Raw genomic sequence first — 14962 nt, 5'->3', positions numbered from 1 at the left:
CCTGACTCTTTAGTGATCTGCTTGTCTGAAACCCGTCCACCCCACCCAGGAGGCGGACAGAAATGAAATTGCACCAGCTGGAGTGATGCCGATCAAATAATTAATGGTGTTGTTGTGTTTGGAATTTGACCATGTCTGGGCCCTGGAAGTCCGATTACTTGGTCTAGCTATGAACATTTCTGTGCAATCTATTATGCACCGGCATCTTCTAAAGTTGCGCTCGAATATTTTGGGCATATTTTTATGTATTGCCCCCTTACTTGGCCATTTAATGAGTGGCTTGAGGACCAAGGCCATAACAGGGACCCAGCTCCGCAAAATATTTGATATGGTGGTTTTTGATGCCTTAAATCTATATGCCAAGTCAGTATTAGATAGTCCCAACCTTAATTTCATCAATATAACCAAAAGGTGGTCCTCAACTGTACGTTTTTTGCAAATTATTTCTACGCTGCCAGTTATTTTTGTAAGTAGCCATTCAAAGACCACGGAGGTCAGTCCTGTGAGAAAAAGCAATTGTACCATGTTGCACTTAACAGTGGTGTAGGAAAACTTAGATTTTTGCAGCTCCTCTTTCAGCTTTACATTTTCAGCTCGTAGTGTGTCCAACTCCTGTCGCAGGTTGACATAGTCCTCCTGAAGTTGACTGTGTCTCAGGTTCAGATCATCAAACTCTCTCTTTGGGACTGGGATATCCTCTTCAGCTTCAATATAGAAAAGTACAAGTTCACTCATTTTAAAATTGGAAAAGTGGTAGTTTTGTGACATACTGTGATTACCTACATTGAGATGTTTCAATACTTTCTATGGTATATACAGTAAAGTACAGTATATACAGTACTGTAAAAAATAAGCAAACCAATACAGTAACATTTGGTGGTTGCTTTTTTGAATGACTAGAAGACCTTCTGGGGGCGGACGCCAAAGCCTGTTCACCCAACAGCAGGAACTTGCCATTGTGGACCTGGTCAGAGCAAACCGTCTCAACCAGCTGCAGCAACAAATACTTGCAGATAGAGAAGTATTCAATAACATAGAGCGAGTAACCATTTCCACTGTCAGACGCATCTTGGTAAAGCACCAAATTACCATGAAGCAATTGTACAGGGTCCCATTTGAGAGGAACAGTGTCAGGGTCAAAGGACTTCAACGTGAATATGTACAGGTAAGTGTTACAGTCCTTTACATTTACAATACAGTATTGGTGTCATCCAGTTACAGCTGAATATGTGCCATTGTATCAGTAGTACCACATAGATACATTCAGAGAAGTACCAGGTACCTGTTTGATGGGGTGGGGGTTCTGTATGTGTAGTAATGTAGTTGAGTGTTTTGAGTAATGCCATCCAAAATATGTATCCCATGTATTTTGTTTTGTTACAGAGCATCTTGGAGATGGATGGAGCTGCACAGCCTCATGAATTTAGTTACATTGATGAGGCTGGATTCAACCTCAGCAAAACAATACAACGGGGTCGTAACATAATTGACCACCAACCACATTTTCGCATGCCTCTTCTGCAGGCAATGGAACAGGCCTGCGGAGACATCGACTTAGGGTCAATCCATGGATGGATTCGGCACACAAGGCAATATTTTCCCCGATGCTTAGCGGGAGAAAACATTGGCTGTGATGTTGATGAGATCCTATGGCCAGACCCCAACAGACGGCAGGGTCCATAAGCCCACCCACGCACAATTGCTATGTTTTTCTGTGTGTACAGTACAGTAGGGTTGATTTTTGTTTTATTTTTGCTCAAACTGTATCTACTGCACTGTAATGTACAGTACTGCAATGTACTGTACATTACATTACAGTACATTTATACATTATGGTTGTGAACATGAAAGACTGCAGTGTTTTATATAAAGTAGACCAGTGTTGCTGCTGATCTGAAAGTGTATTCATATGATGCAAGTGTGTATCATTTTTGTCATCAGAGAGCCATTTTTACAAAGAATTGTTAGGTTTCGATAGCCGAGTTTCAATTTGACATAGATGTGAATGGTTTATTTCCCAGTGTTGTGTCTTATTTGCTTGTGTGTTGAGTTTGGACACAATGAGCCAAATTTTGCAAAATGTGTTCAAGCAATTGAAATAAACTATAAAGGACAGAATTCCATGAAATGCCTTCTGGTTTACAAAGGCCAGTTAGTTATAATGGGTCCAGACTAGGGCATAGTCAGCAGATTGTCATGGCTACGTACTATAGTCAAAGGGAGGAATTAAGCGCAGTTGCCCTTTCAGAATATCAGCCTGCTATTAGGCCACATCCACCAAATCAGTGCCTCAGGATGTCCACATTGTAGCATGACAATTATTTATATTTAGAAAAACCTGTACTGTGGTGGCCACGGTCGCCATGCAATCAATACTAACTGAGGTTAAATCTGTCTCCCAATTGCACTGCTTAAAAGTGAAACATTAAGCCAATGAAGAGTTCGCTATAAAAGTCAGGTCCCGATTATTGATTATTTATAACCACAGTGCCACACCCATCCTTTCCCGGGCCCAAGCAACTCCCTCTTCCATATTCCTCTGAACAGCATGTGAGAATTACTCACTCACTCAGTTCCCAGGAAATCTACCATAGGAGTGTTTTGTATCTGTGAGTTAGAGATTTAGAGTGAGAGAGATAGTAAAAGGTGGGGAGGGGGAGGGGGAGAGAGAGTTAGAGGGAGAGAGAAGGGAGTGTGAAGGGCATGCAATAGCACACTGAGCCCTGGGCCAGTGAAAGAAGGGATTATTCAGCATGGGCCCGGTGTGCTGGTGCTGGCTGGCTTTAGAGATACACACCATGCTAGGCTCAGGGGCACAGAGCTCCGAGGCTAACACAGTTGTGCTCAAAATATCCTGTTACTTATTGTTATAGTTTGAGTGATAGTGATAGATGGAGTGGGTTGAAGTAATAGTAATATGCAGTGATAAGGGGGGATGTTATAGGTGTTTACCCTTGGATCTGAATTTAGTTAATCTTTATAAAACGGCAAGATGTCTCTCAATCACATTACACTTCCAAATAAGATGTTTGACTTGTCTTACTTTTTCCCACTTGTGGTTGGAAAAACATGAATGGTGGTGTCAAATAATATATGCATTTATTTGTTCTTGCTTTATTCAGTATGATTTGTGTTGCAGCTCTTGACCAAAAGACAGATACCAAGAACATAAAGACGTTTTAACATTAGGTAAGTTGTAAGTATTACAATTTTCTGTATACGTGTTTGTCCTGACCTTTCCTCTAGTGCATTGGTTCTCAAAGTGCGGCCCGCGGGCCAATGGCGGCCCGCGGAATCATTCCTGGCGGCCCGCAATGACATACATAATTATGTAAGTTATAAAAAAAAAATAATAATCTTTTTATTTTTTTAATCAATATTAATTTAAACAAATATAAATAAATATAAAGAGAAAATTCGACTCTCTCTAGCTTTCAATTAAATCCTTTTACATTTTTTAGTTTTAATCCGGCTGTACATTACTTTGAAAGGGTGAACCTCAGTTTCATGATTTAGACCTCACTTGACCTCACTCCCAGAGGTCCACGGTGCGGGTGCAATGTTTTTTTTCACCACTGGGATGCTGACGGCGTTTCCCGCCAAAAAAAAAATCCTTTGGCGGCCCTCAGTCAAATTTTGGGTTCCTAAATTGGCCCTCAGTTGTCAAAACTTTGAGAACCCCTGCTCTAGTGTTATCATTGAGCAAGATAAGCGAGCCACTGACACCATCTATAAAGTTGATATATGAGTTGCATTTTGTGGGAGTTTTCACATTTTCTGCTGTGCCAACTTTCCATAAACCACAAAGGGGATTATCCGTTGACATGGAAAGACAAAAAAAAAAGATGAACACACAACATATTTCCCCACACTGTCCACCCTGTGTGTCCTCTCAGTGGCTTTTCGCTCCCGCTGGATTTATACTATGATTAATACTCTTGCCTGATCAGATACTGCCAGGGGCACCCCTCCAGACCCAGAGGCTCCCAACAGAATAGAAGGTTGTGTTTCTATATATATATATATATATATATATATATATATATATATATATATATATATATATATATATATATATATATATATATATATATATATATATATATATATATATATATCTCTCTCTCTCTCTCTCTCTCTCTCTCTCTCTCTCTCTCTCTCTCTCTCTCTCTCTCTCTCTCTCTCTCTCTCTCTCTCTCTCTCTCTCTCTCTCTCTCCAGTGTTGCCATGTGCAAGGAATGCTCTTGGAGAGAGTCTCGCTGTATGCAGAAGAAGCAAGACATTTTCTATGAGCATGAAACAATGTCATCCTAATCCCATGCACGAGTGGAGAAACAGATCAGGTTGTTCCGGCAGAATTGCTACACAGAATAGCAGGACGCTCTTAACACATGCACAAACACACGCACACGCATACACACACGCACACACACACACACACACACACACACACACACACACACTTTGCCTGAATGGATTGGCTAGCTAGAGGATGTAATGTTGATGCAGTAACTATAAGACATTGCCTTGTCACTGACTAAAATCAATGAAATCAATAAAATCAAATGATTTTTGTAACGCACATTATTCAACACATTACCCTCTAATGTAGATCTTGAATGTCTCTTGTAAGATATGTAATATGTTAATTATATTGTTTCTGTGTTCCTTGTATGCTTGTTAAAAAAAAAACTACAAGAGATAAAACAAGTCGTACTTTATTAATCCAAGGCAGGAAACAACGATGCAATCAAATCTGTTGTCCCAGACAGGAAATGAGGGTGTAAGAATACCAAACGAAATCCACAACGTACACAATAACAGCAGAAATATAAAGAACACAAGAGTATTAAAAAAAAAGAAGAATAGATATAGTAAAATAATATTCATATTGTTGATGCTGAACTGTATCGATGTCTACATGTAGCATAGAACACTGGCCAGTCTTGCAATACACTGTAATGCCAAGTGCAAGCAGCAGAGCTCCACAGTACTAAGATAATACTATACTCTTTCAATCACAGATGAATAATGATGGTCCCAAAGCCTGCTTCTTTCCACTTTTGAGGAGTTAAGTCTTATCCCAATTGGATTCAGTACAGGAACATAATGAAGGAAGGAACCGAATACATATGAAGACAAAATTCTGAATTATCTCTAGTAAGGAATGGCTAAAGGTTTCTGCCATTCCTTACAAAATTATAACATTTTCCTTGTTGCTGTCATAAGATAACAGACATGTACAAGCAGGGATGTGCTTAACAAGGTTAAAAAGATAAAAGATACAAAGAAAATGTGTATTTTTCTTCTCTATCTTTGTATCTATCTATCATTATATTGTATGCAACATAAAAATAATAATGAATTGCATTCATAGAAATCATTTGGAGACTTCAATTCTATACAGGTGAATATTGTCAAGTCTAATCTCCGATTTGTCCTTCAAGCAAATTTTGCCCGATTCATCACAGCAGAGGAACTTCACCACGTTGTCTTTTATATGCTCCAGACGCCTCCAATCAGTCCCATTGTCATCTTCCCACCTAAAGCGGTATTCGTTACCCAAGCTATTTGGCAGATTTTCTTCAACCAGCTGCGGACACAAATGACTGGTTTAACTCAAAAGGTAACTGTAAACAATGACCACATAAGTGTTATTGTTGAAATGGAAGCTTGAAAGCTAACCAGTTAACTATATAATTCAATTAACATCACACAATATTAATTTGTCTCAACATGTCTGTCTTTCTTGGGCATCTCCCCAACTTGTGTTTAATATGAAATGAGTCAACATCCATGTAATTAATGCTGAAATGGGAAAGCCAACCTGCTGAAAATTATTTGCATTTGTGGTTAATTGTATGATTAATAAAAATGGACGTTACTATAAATAACATGGAACAGCTAGGACTTTTTAATATGAGGTGATCCTGTCTTGGGATCTAGCCCACACTTGTCCAAAACGAAAACACCCAACTGGCCTGAAATGACTGAGAGTGTGAAAGTAGTACAACTGCTTTGAAGCAATTTCCTGGTATTTCCTAGGTATGATGCACAAAGAGTACAGCATCGGTAAAACTATAAGGAGATTATGAAAGTTGCTTTTAAAATACAGGCTCCCAAGTCACCACTGTTACCAATCCGTTGTATCAAGAGTTTTTGTTGAAAAATCAGATTACACCACTCTTGTAGTTGCTAGAAATTGAGAGGGCCAATGGCTAACCTGTCACTGTTACATACATTGAGTAGAATATATTTTTTTCAGATTTCTTTGGGGTTGAAGCTGAAGTGCCAACACTCACAACGGTAGTTCAAGATGTGTGTGCAGCTTCTCAGGCCCTGGTTCTGATTGGTACCAATACACTTGATACATATCAAACTTATAGCACCAGTCCAGAAATGAAGCCTTCCTGTACCGACAGTGATATATTGTTTCATCTTCTTATGACAAATGTACTTATTTTCGGTCGCTTTGGATGAAAGCGTTTACTAAATGCCCTAAACTTCAATGTAAAATGAATTCAAATATAGCTTTATATTTACCTCCAGGCCCTTTCCGACTTTGAGAAAGCAGTGTTGTCCGCCACGGTTGAATGAGATAGCAACATGCATGTCCCACTCATAGAATGTCGCTGTGTATGAAATCAGCAAGCAAACATTGTGATCATGCAGGAGGCAATGGTAATTTAACTCACATACTGTATATAAGTGGGGCCCGGATGACACCATTCTGCAATAGTTCCATTTTCAAAAAGAAAATCCAAATCACATCACTGCTGCAATCTGAATTATAGAGACTCATTTACCTTCATACTGGGCGTGTTTTTGGGCTGATTTGGCTCTCAATACTTTTCCATCCCACAAATGTTTGATGACAGTCACTTGCTTCCCATCAATTTGGGCCAGGTAGCCCATCCTCTTTCGAGGTTCACTCATGATGATAGTGGCAGCAGCTTTTTTGTATTAAAGTTATATCTGAAAAGGAGGAAAAAATCCGATATTAGGCTCTGGCAGGGAGAAAACATTGATGAGGCACTCTCAAGTGTCAGACATAGTCCTTTTAATTGACAATGTGGAAGTTTCTAAAATTCTCTGAAATGATACAGTAAAAACACTTAGTTTTGGGTAAGTGAGTTTTGTCAATTTAGAAGACGCGTATACAAAGCGACTTGACACCAGTAGAAAATGTGTAATCGTTGGTCTAAAAGTTTACTTATAGATTCAACAAAAACTAAAATTGATTTTCCTTCCGTTCGGCCAGAGAGGGGTGTCTCTTACAGCCACTTTTTGCAGAGTTCATGAATTTTAGTGCAATGGCATGCGCATGCCCTGTATGTAGCCTAACTGATTTCACCTAAACCAGCAATTCTTCATCAATCCCAACTAATTATTTGGGCAGTAGAAATTTTATTTAATTCATAAATCGGAGCAAAGTCTATCTGTGATGTTTCCAGTTGGTTTACATCAGCCTACTAACTATGTGCATGTCATAGAATGATTCAGAATAGCTGGCATGGATGATTGCATATTAATCTGACAAAAGTGTGTGAAAGTACTAAAGAAAAACACGCGTGTGTGTGTGCAACACCCACATTACATTTCATCCTCACCTGTTAATCTATTAAATTAATTATTATTGTTGCATTATTATATTATTATTGTTAATCTATGACGCCTACGACACAGCCCTGCCTTTCTCTGTGCGATCCGTGTGTTTCTTTAGGCTTTGGCTCCAGTGAGGAGACATTGCACACTGATTTAAAATTATATTAAAAAAAAACTAAAAAAATATTTTATATGATTTAATCCCTTAACCCCTGAAATACTGGCCTGAATTCGACAGCGGAGAGTCTTTGCCTCGTGCATACATGTATGGAGTTTATTACGGTGGAAAAGTGACACATCATGAATACGTGCGCATTTGACCTGCAGGTTAACCCTTCCCTTCAGACTACACCACGCTGTCGGGGTTTGTGCATTATTACACTGTGCATTATTTACCTAGGCCCTAACATATGCTGCATGTGGAGTATAAAGATGACAAAAGCCCCAAATTCTTGATATAAATTTCCCAAATCCATATAAGGAAGGCATTGGATTTACGGCTGCATGTTTATACATCAAATCAACCTTTAGCCAAGCGAAGACTATTTTAGTGGATCTTTTTTTTTTTTTTTCATATAGCCATTAAGTGAGGACTATAATGACATTGACGATAACTATATAATAACTCTCCATACACTATGACACTATGATATTACAATTAGGCTACGTTTTGCATGAGTCAATCGTCTAATCCATAAGGAAACTTATATTCGACTAGTCCGCGATGATTATTTAAAAATGTGTTATTTGAATAAACCCTTGGCGATAAAAAACACATACCCAAACACCGCTGTAACAATGTTGGAACCTATGTTTGGAAGTCGACTCCATCCTCGGCAGTGACTATCGTATAGTAAACATTGAAGCGTACTACTTACGGCAGGTCTTTGCTCTCTCCAGCAGGTTAACGTGGTGTGAAGAACTATGCGCGAAGGAGTGTCGAGGTTTTAAACGGGCAGTCTGAACGTTCGTTCTTTATACAGGGATGCGACGCCACGTGTCCCGCAGCCAATGAGTGAATCGTTGCTATTCCGAAGGTTAAAGCAGTCACTCATTGTCAAACATTGTGTAACCCATAATATTTTTTCAATATAGTATATTCAAATATAGTATGATCAGTTAATCAGCCTATAGCATCCAGTCTTTTGTACAGCAGTGTGTCATCATTTGGCCATTACGACCGTTCTCTTCCTCATTATCCTTCTGCCAGCCAGTATTTAGCAATTGAGATGAACAACATTAAAACATCTGTGTGCACTACTGTAATAGTTAACTAAAATAAAAATGTGTTTGGATAATATAATATGGGTGGAGTTTTTTTATGGAACACTAAAACTAAAATTAAAACTTTGACCCCATGTTTTTATATGAAGCCCAACTCAAAATCCATCAGTTTCAGTGAGGAGTGAGGAGACGTGTGGGTTCATCAAAATAGACTTGTTCTAAATTTAAATATAGATATTTGTGCATTAATTGTTGCTAAACCTGGCATTGCACCCATATCGAAAGCTTGGCTTCCTATGAAACTGTGAATCAGCCTTTCTTTGGTTTTCACATAACCAACATTTGTCATGTCTGACGTTCTTTCTGGCAATAAGTCATTACTATAGAAAAAAAGGTGAGGATGGGGAAAAATACAAGAAGTACTTAAAGGGCCAGTGAAGCCAAAACCATTTATATATATTCATTTTTATTTTTTTGCTTTAAACACGGTCATATAATTGTGTACATATAATCAATGCCATGTTATAACTGTTACAGAAATAAGACCGCAGAGAAAACAAGAGCGAAATTTTTACCATTCTCCTAAAAACACTACTTCAACATTCCACTCTGCTTCGGACACAGGTTTCAAATCTTTCGTGACGACGAAGTGCCTGTAAATATGGTGTGTTCCAGATGCCTCATACACCACCCGCAACAGTTGCATGTTGGGAAATCTCCCAGCTTTCTTGGGGTATTTCACAGAGGTACGCCCTCTTTTGGTGGTTCCCACTCGGAATTCTGAGAGTATACCGAGTTCAGTGAGGCTGACTGTACGACTCAACAAAAAAATGTCTGCACCCGTAAAGAGATTTACTTTCTTTGTATTTGTACCACGTTGGTCAATTAGGTTCCATGACATTGCTACTTTATGGATGCTTTAATATAGATATTAGTGGGTCCCAAACACAGTATTTGAAGACGTTCCCGAAATTCAGCCGTGGTGCAGAATTACAGCCACTACGAGCCAGTCGCACATTGAGCTTTCCCCAAACGCGCCGCTTCGGTGTCTTTAGCTTGAATGCAAATGAGGAGGAGAGAGGCGGGTCAAGGAGGAGGGTGGGGGTGTGGCCCTGAGCAGCTTGTGGCCACGGTACCATGCGCTCTGTTTACAGTGGATGTACCGCAATGGCGAGGCGCACACAGCCTTTGGCCGTGTTCTGTAAATATTCTAGAACATTCCCGGTGTTCCGGCGTGAGTCCTGGAGCTCTACATCTAAATAATATCATATTATACATAGATATCTATATCATATAATATATATCATCACGGCAAAAAGCTGTGTGAGCCTCCAGACGATATCATGAATCTCAAACGACTGCGTTGGGTACTCCGACGTCTCTGGTTCTCCCACGTCCACATCAATCTGAAGTAGACTGAACCACGACATGGAGGAGAAAGGGATTGTTGCCCGTGATTGTTGACTGCGGTTGTCTTCCGCCGGAGCCTCGCTACCGAGGAGGGACCACCACCTCGGCAGCGGGCAGCGCTTAGGCACCACCGCCTCCTGCAGCAGGCAGCGCCAAGGCGGTGGTCCCTCGGCAGCGGGAAGCGGGGCTCAAGCGGGAGACATTCGCGGGCAACAATCCCTTTCTCCTCCATGTCATGGTTCATGTACTTCAGGGAGTCAAAGCCAAAGTTCCTTTCCCCAATTCCTTCTGAACCAGGGCTGAGATAACCTCCACTACGAGTCTCGTTGTGGAAATACCAGAAACGAGTCTGACGTGTTATGCGCCATAACACCAACAGCAGAACGGTTATCCAAATAACAAAGAAGTGTACAACAGTTGCGTTGTTTAATCACACACACACACACACGTGGTGCTTGCACGGTCATATCTCATTGGCGGACCAAATTCTCTGGGCTGGCAAGGCAGAGAAAGGGGAGGTGGCATCTCCCCTTATGACAACATGCGGGGACAATTCCAAAATGGCGCGTCTGAGCTTCGTTTTTTCAAAGGCGAAGCAGAATGCCTATAGTGATCTATTTTCCCCCAACGAAATGTCTAGCTACTGGGGGAGCATAGGTAGGCTAGAGGAACTCATATTAATGTTAGAAAACCTCAGAAAGTGATTTTCATGCCATGGGATCTTTAATGTCGAAATAATGTTGAAATGCTCTTACACACTTGATTACATTGCTACTTTATCCGGTATCTAATATATGCATTTTGTAAGCAGAAAACAGACAAATTATATAATAGCTCACCCATCCACGGCATTCTCTCGCTGGTGTGTTGACAGTAAATGGAATTAGCAACCTGACAGATGTTGAAATGGTTGCTTGTATGGATGAGAATCAAAAAAATAACCCTAACTACATGTCAAACCACAGCTTAAACCACAATGATACATAACAGGTGTCAATGAAGCAACCTTCAATATATGCTAATAATAAGCACTACAAACAAACCATGTGGGAGTGGGAGTATTCGTCAGTATTCAACGATTTTCCGGTCTGTCAGAGGATGTCCACTTGTGAAAGAATTGGAGGAAGGATTTCGGCCTATGATAACTCTACCACAACAAGGATTTATTATCACATATCAGTCTCAAAATAACTAATTAATTTGATATACGAACAAATAAGTATGGATGATCGAAGTCCAGATGATCTAACTCATTTGTCAGGATATACAGTGGGTGATGTCTACTGGACAGATTAGGCTTCCAGTTTACGTTCCCATTTGTGATGTCCAGGCCTGGAAATGAGAAATTTTAGGGCTAAGGCCACTTGGCCTGCAGTCGGGCGATTATTCGGAGGGCACAAAGGCCACATGGCAGGGCATCAAGGCCTTAAGTTAAAAACGTGATTTTGATTTTGAAATAGACAAATTCATTTCTAAGAGCATAAATGCCCTTTTAATCAAAATAATAATTTATTTGCTATTCATACTAAGGTTTAGGGTCACATACCATCAAGGCCCCCTTAATGCACGGCCTTACCTGGGCTGAAGCCCCAGGGCCTACGCCGATCAGGGGGCCTATCATGAGACAAGAAAAAGGGGGCCACTAGCTACGACATGTCGGAAATAATTTACACATCTACATTGTAAGATCCCCTCGCAGGGGGCCTTCGAAACCTCTCAACCCCAGGGCCCAATGGCAGGTTAATGCAGGCCTGCATACCATCAGTAAAACCATTGCAGCCTATTACTTGTTTTTCAACAAGTAATATTGAAAAACATTTTCAATTGAATGAATAAATTAAATTTTAATCCTCATCGTTTGGTGATGGGGAATCAGGGGGGGTCCTGGTGCTTCTTTGGTCCATAAGGAAATATTTTGGGCCTTCTCCGATCTACCTAGAGACGGATACATTATTCCCGTACCAAAATACCCCAAATCTACATTCAGTGGTCCTAACTGTAGACCTATAACAATCACACCTGCTCTGAGTAAAATTTTAGAAAGGATTGTATGTAACCAAATCCATGAGTATATGTCTAAGAATAAGTAATGCACAACATGCCTACAGAGAGAGTCATTCCACATGCACAGCCTTGGTAAAATTGACTGATGATTGGTTAAGGGCGATTGACAATTCTTTGTTATCTGGTGCCGTCATGTTTGACTTCAGCGCTGCATTTTACCTTATTGACCACAAGTTGTTGATTGAAAAACTTACACACTATGGTTTTGGACCCATGGCAATCTCTTGATTTGAGAATTACTTATCATTCAGAACCCAGCGGGTTCTCTTGAATGGTACTCTGTCCAATAGCATTAACCTTGACTGTGGTTTGCCGCAAGGAAGTTGTATGGGTCGGCTTTTATTTTCAATTTTTACGAATGATCTCGTTCTCGTTATTCAAAAATCCACTATGGTTCTATATGCCGACGATTCTACACTGTACTATTCTGCATCTACATGCTGTAAACTTAAGTCCGCTCTGTCACAAGATCTGAATGCAGTGGTCAAGTGGGTTACAGCATATAGACTTGTTTTAAACCTATCAAAAACTGTCAGAACTGTCTTTGGATCAAGGCCAGGGGCGGACTGGCCACCGGGAGGTTCGGGAGATTTCTCGAACGATGTCAGTCAAGCCAGTCAAGCAAGTTAAAGCTTTTAGGACTGTCCAATTTTAACACTGTCCTGGTCTGATCATGTTAGGCAGATAGCTGCCAAGATGAGTAGAAGCATTGCTACAGTCTGGAAATGTGCCATCTGCTTACCAGCTACTCTACGGAGACAGGATGTTCAAACATTAGTATTATGCCATCTTGACTTGATTTGGGGCTCTGCCTCCAAGACTGACTTAAATAAACTTCAAATTGTACAAAACAGGGCTACAAGACTTGCCCTCGATAGAGCTTAAAGATAAAATGTTGACCGGATGCAGTTCCATGTTGCCATCTAGGCGAAGTCTCCCAGAGTGTATGTGGAGATGTCTGGTTTAACGTGTGCACAACTGCACACTGATACTCAATGTGCACCAGGTGTGAAAACCTCTGAAATGTGTCCCTTGAGAAGTTTTAATTTATTTTTTAAGTGAGTAAGAAATGACGTACAATACAATATGCACAGTATGAAATATGCATCACGAAATAAGACATTTATCTTTGTCACTACCAAATCTCATTGAATACAATCTAGGAGGGTCATGTGCAAAATATCTGAGCCTTTACAACCTTTTCATGAAAAATACATACACACACATACAAAACCCATGCTTTTGAATTCGATGTCCAGCACAAGTATAATTATTTATTTTTTTAAGTTACAAAGTTATTTCTAGAACCATGTAATTGTGACCAAGAAATATAAATATTTAAATTTTTCAGTTCGTTAAAATGCAAAATTTCAAGGGCCTGTATGTCTCCTGTGACATAAGGATAGATAGGAGTGTGAGTTTCTGTGAAGGATCGTGTGAAGGATCAAGCCGACTCAACCCCGCCCTCACTCGAATGCTGCCGAGCTCACTCGTCGTCGTCGTAGACCAACTGCACCTTCACCTGGTCCTGGAGGGCCTCGTTCTCTCGGTAAACGTAGACGGGCGTAGCGGTGCACTGGTGAGACGCTCCGCCGCTCGCCTCCTGCCGCTCCCCACTCCCCTCCGGCTCGTCCTCGGCCAGGAGGTCGTCGTAGGAGGCCACGCACGGGTCCTGCTCGCGGAGGTAGGCCGGGTAGCCCAGGCAGGCCCTCTCGATCCTCACCGAGCGTCTCACGGGGGTGAAGAAACGCACCTCCTGGCCGTCGACCCGGAAACGCCCCCTCTGCTGGCTCTGACCGCCCCTGCCGACAGAGCAGATGGGAACGATTTGAATGACTGGCTCAGAAGTACAGCTAAAACAACAGGCTGGGGGAGGGCTTGTAAGAGATCCGTGGCCAGATTCTAAAAGGTTATCTGGCTGCAGAATAGTGGAAAACGTGAGAAGTAGAAGGAAACATAAATCTTGAATAAAAGGCGATGCCAGTAATCAATCAATTTATAAAATCACCTCTGACCCCCACTGGGAATGACTTCATACCATTTTGAAAGAGATCTTCATATCCTTTACGAGCCTCATCTAATTGACTTTGGTTCAAGCACTTTCTGCAGATTCACTGCTTCTGGCCTCGTCATGAACTAAAGCTCTAAAGTGTTTGCTCCATTTTGTTCTGGTTAGATAAAATCAGGCCTCGCGGGGGAGGGAATGACTGGAAGTTGACCGTGGTCACAAATATGCACATAAAGTATAAAAGTATTTGTGTGCATAAAAGTATGCCGTTTATAAACACCCACACACACTAAAAAGGTTCTCAAATGAAGTATCAACTCAATTTCAGTATTAAGTCAATACTATCTCAAGACCTTTTAGATTTATTTCAGATGTTTTCCACCCAAATACATCAAAGTCCTGTATGGAACCATACCGATCCTAGATTAATGAAATGATATCTTGAAAGGACCAAGTCTGAGAATGGACAATCTCATTTCCATTAGATAGACCAATTATTATTGGGTAGCTCATGTCTCAAAACTTTCATACTGGATGACCACTTTCTGGATGACGGCCAAAGCTGGAGCCCCCTAGAGCCTAGGCCCAATGCTCCCATGGCAACCCTTATGGGAGAAATTAACCATTACTTTTATATTAACTACGAGTATT

At 40.7% G+C, this 14962-nt stretch overlaps 1 protein-coding gene and 3 long non-coding RNA genes across 5 annotated transcripts in view; 1 reads left to right on the top strand and 3 right to left on the bottom strand.

The window, feature by feature from the left end:
* Positions 1-2263: 2263 nt before the first annotated feature.
* Positions 2264-6953, top strand: LOC132459406 (uncharacterized). Its single transcript, XR_009526224.1, has 2 exons — positions 2264-3189; positions 5025-6953. It is a non-coding gene; the product is annotated as an uncharacterized LOC132459406 (long non-coding RNA).
* On the bottom strand, positions 3139-3893 carry LOC132459407 (uncharacterized). The gene is made up of 2 exons (XR_009526225.1): positions 3680-3893; positions 3139-3235 (listed from the first exon to the last, which is right to left on the bottom strand). It is a non-coding gene; the product is annotated as an uncharacterized LOC132459407 (long non-coding RNA).
* Positions 5159-8912, bottom strand: LOC132459405 (uncharacterized). The gene is made up of 4 exons (XR_009526223.1): positions 8484-8912; positions 6807-6975; positions 6544-6632; positions 5159-5593 (listed from the first exon to the last, which is right to left on the bottom strand). It is a non-coding gene; the product is annotated as an uncharacterized LOC132459405 (long non-coding RNA).
* Positions 8913-13331: 4419 nt separating this feature from the next.
* Positions 13332-14962, bottom strand: part of ckap2l (cytoskeleton associated protein 2-like) — a 28752-nt gene continuing 27121 nt past the window's right edge. For both annotated transcript variants that reach the window (XM_060053911.1, XM_060053912.1), the window contains one exon: positions 13332-14105. In XM_060053911.1, coding sequence (XP_059909894.1) covers positions 13790-14105 — 316 coding nt within the window. In that variant the 3' untranslated portion in view covers positions 13332-13789. The remainder of the gene's footprint in view (positions 14106-14962) is intronic.

This window comes from Gadus macrocephalus, chromosome 6 (genome assembly GCF_031168955.1).
Source record: "Gadus macrocephalus chromosome 6, ASM3116895v1".
NCBI lineage: Eukaryota > Metazoa > Chordata > Actinopteri > Gadiformes > Gadidae > Gadus > Gadus macrocephalus.
The sequence above is the reverse complement of the archived record's forward strand: the minus strand, read 5'-3'. Positions and strand labels throughout refer to the sequence as shown.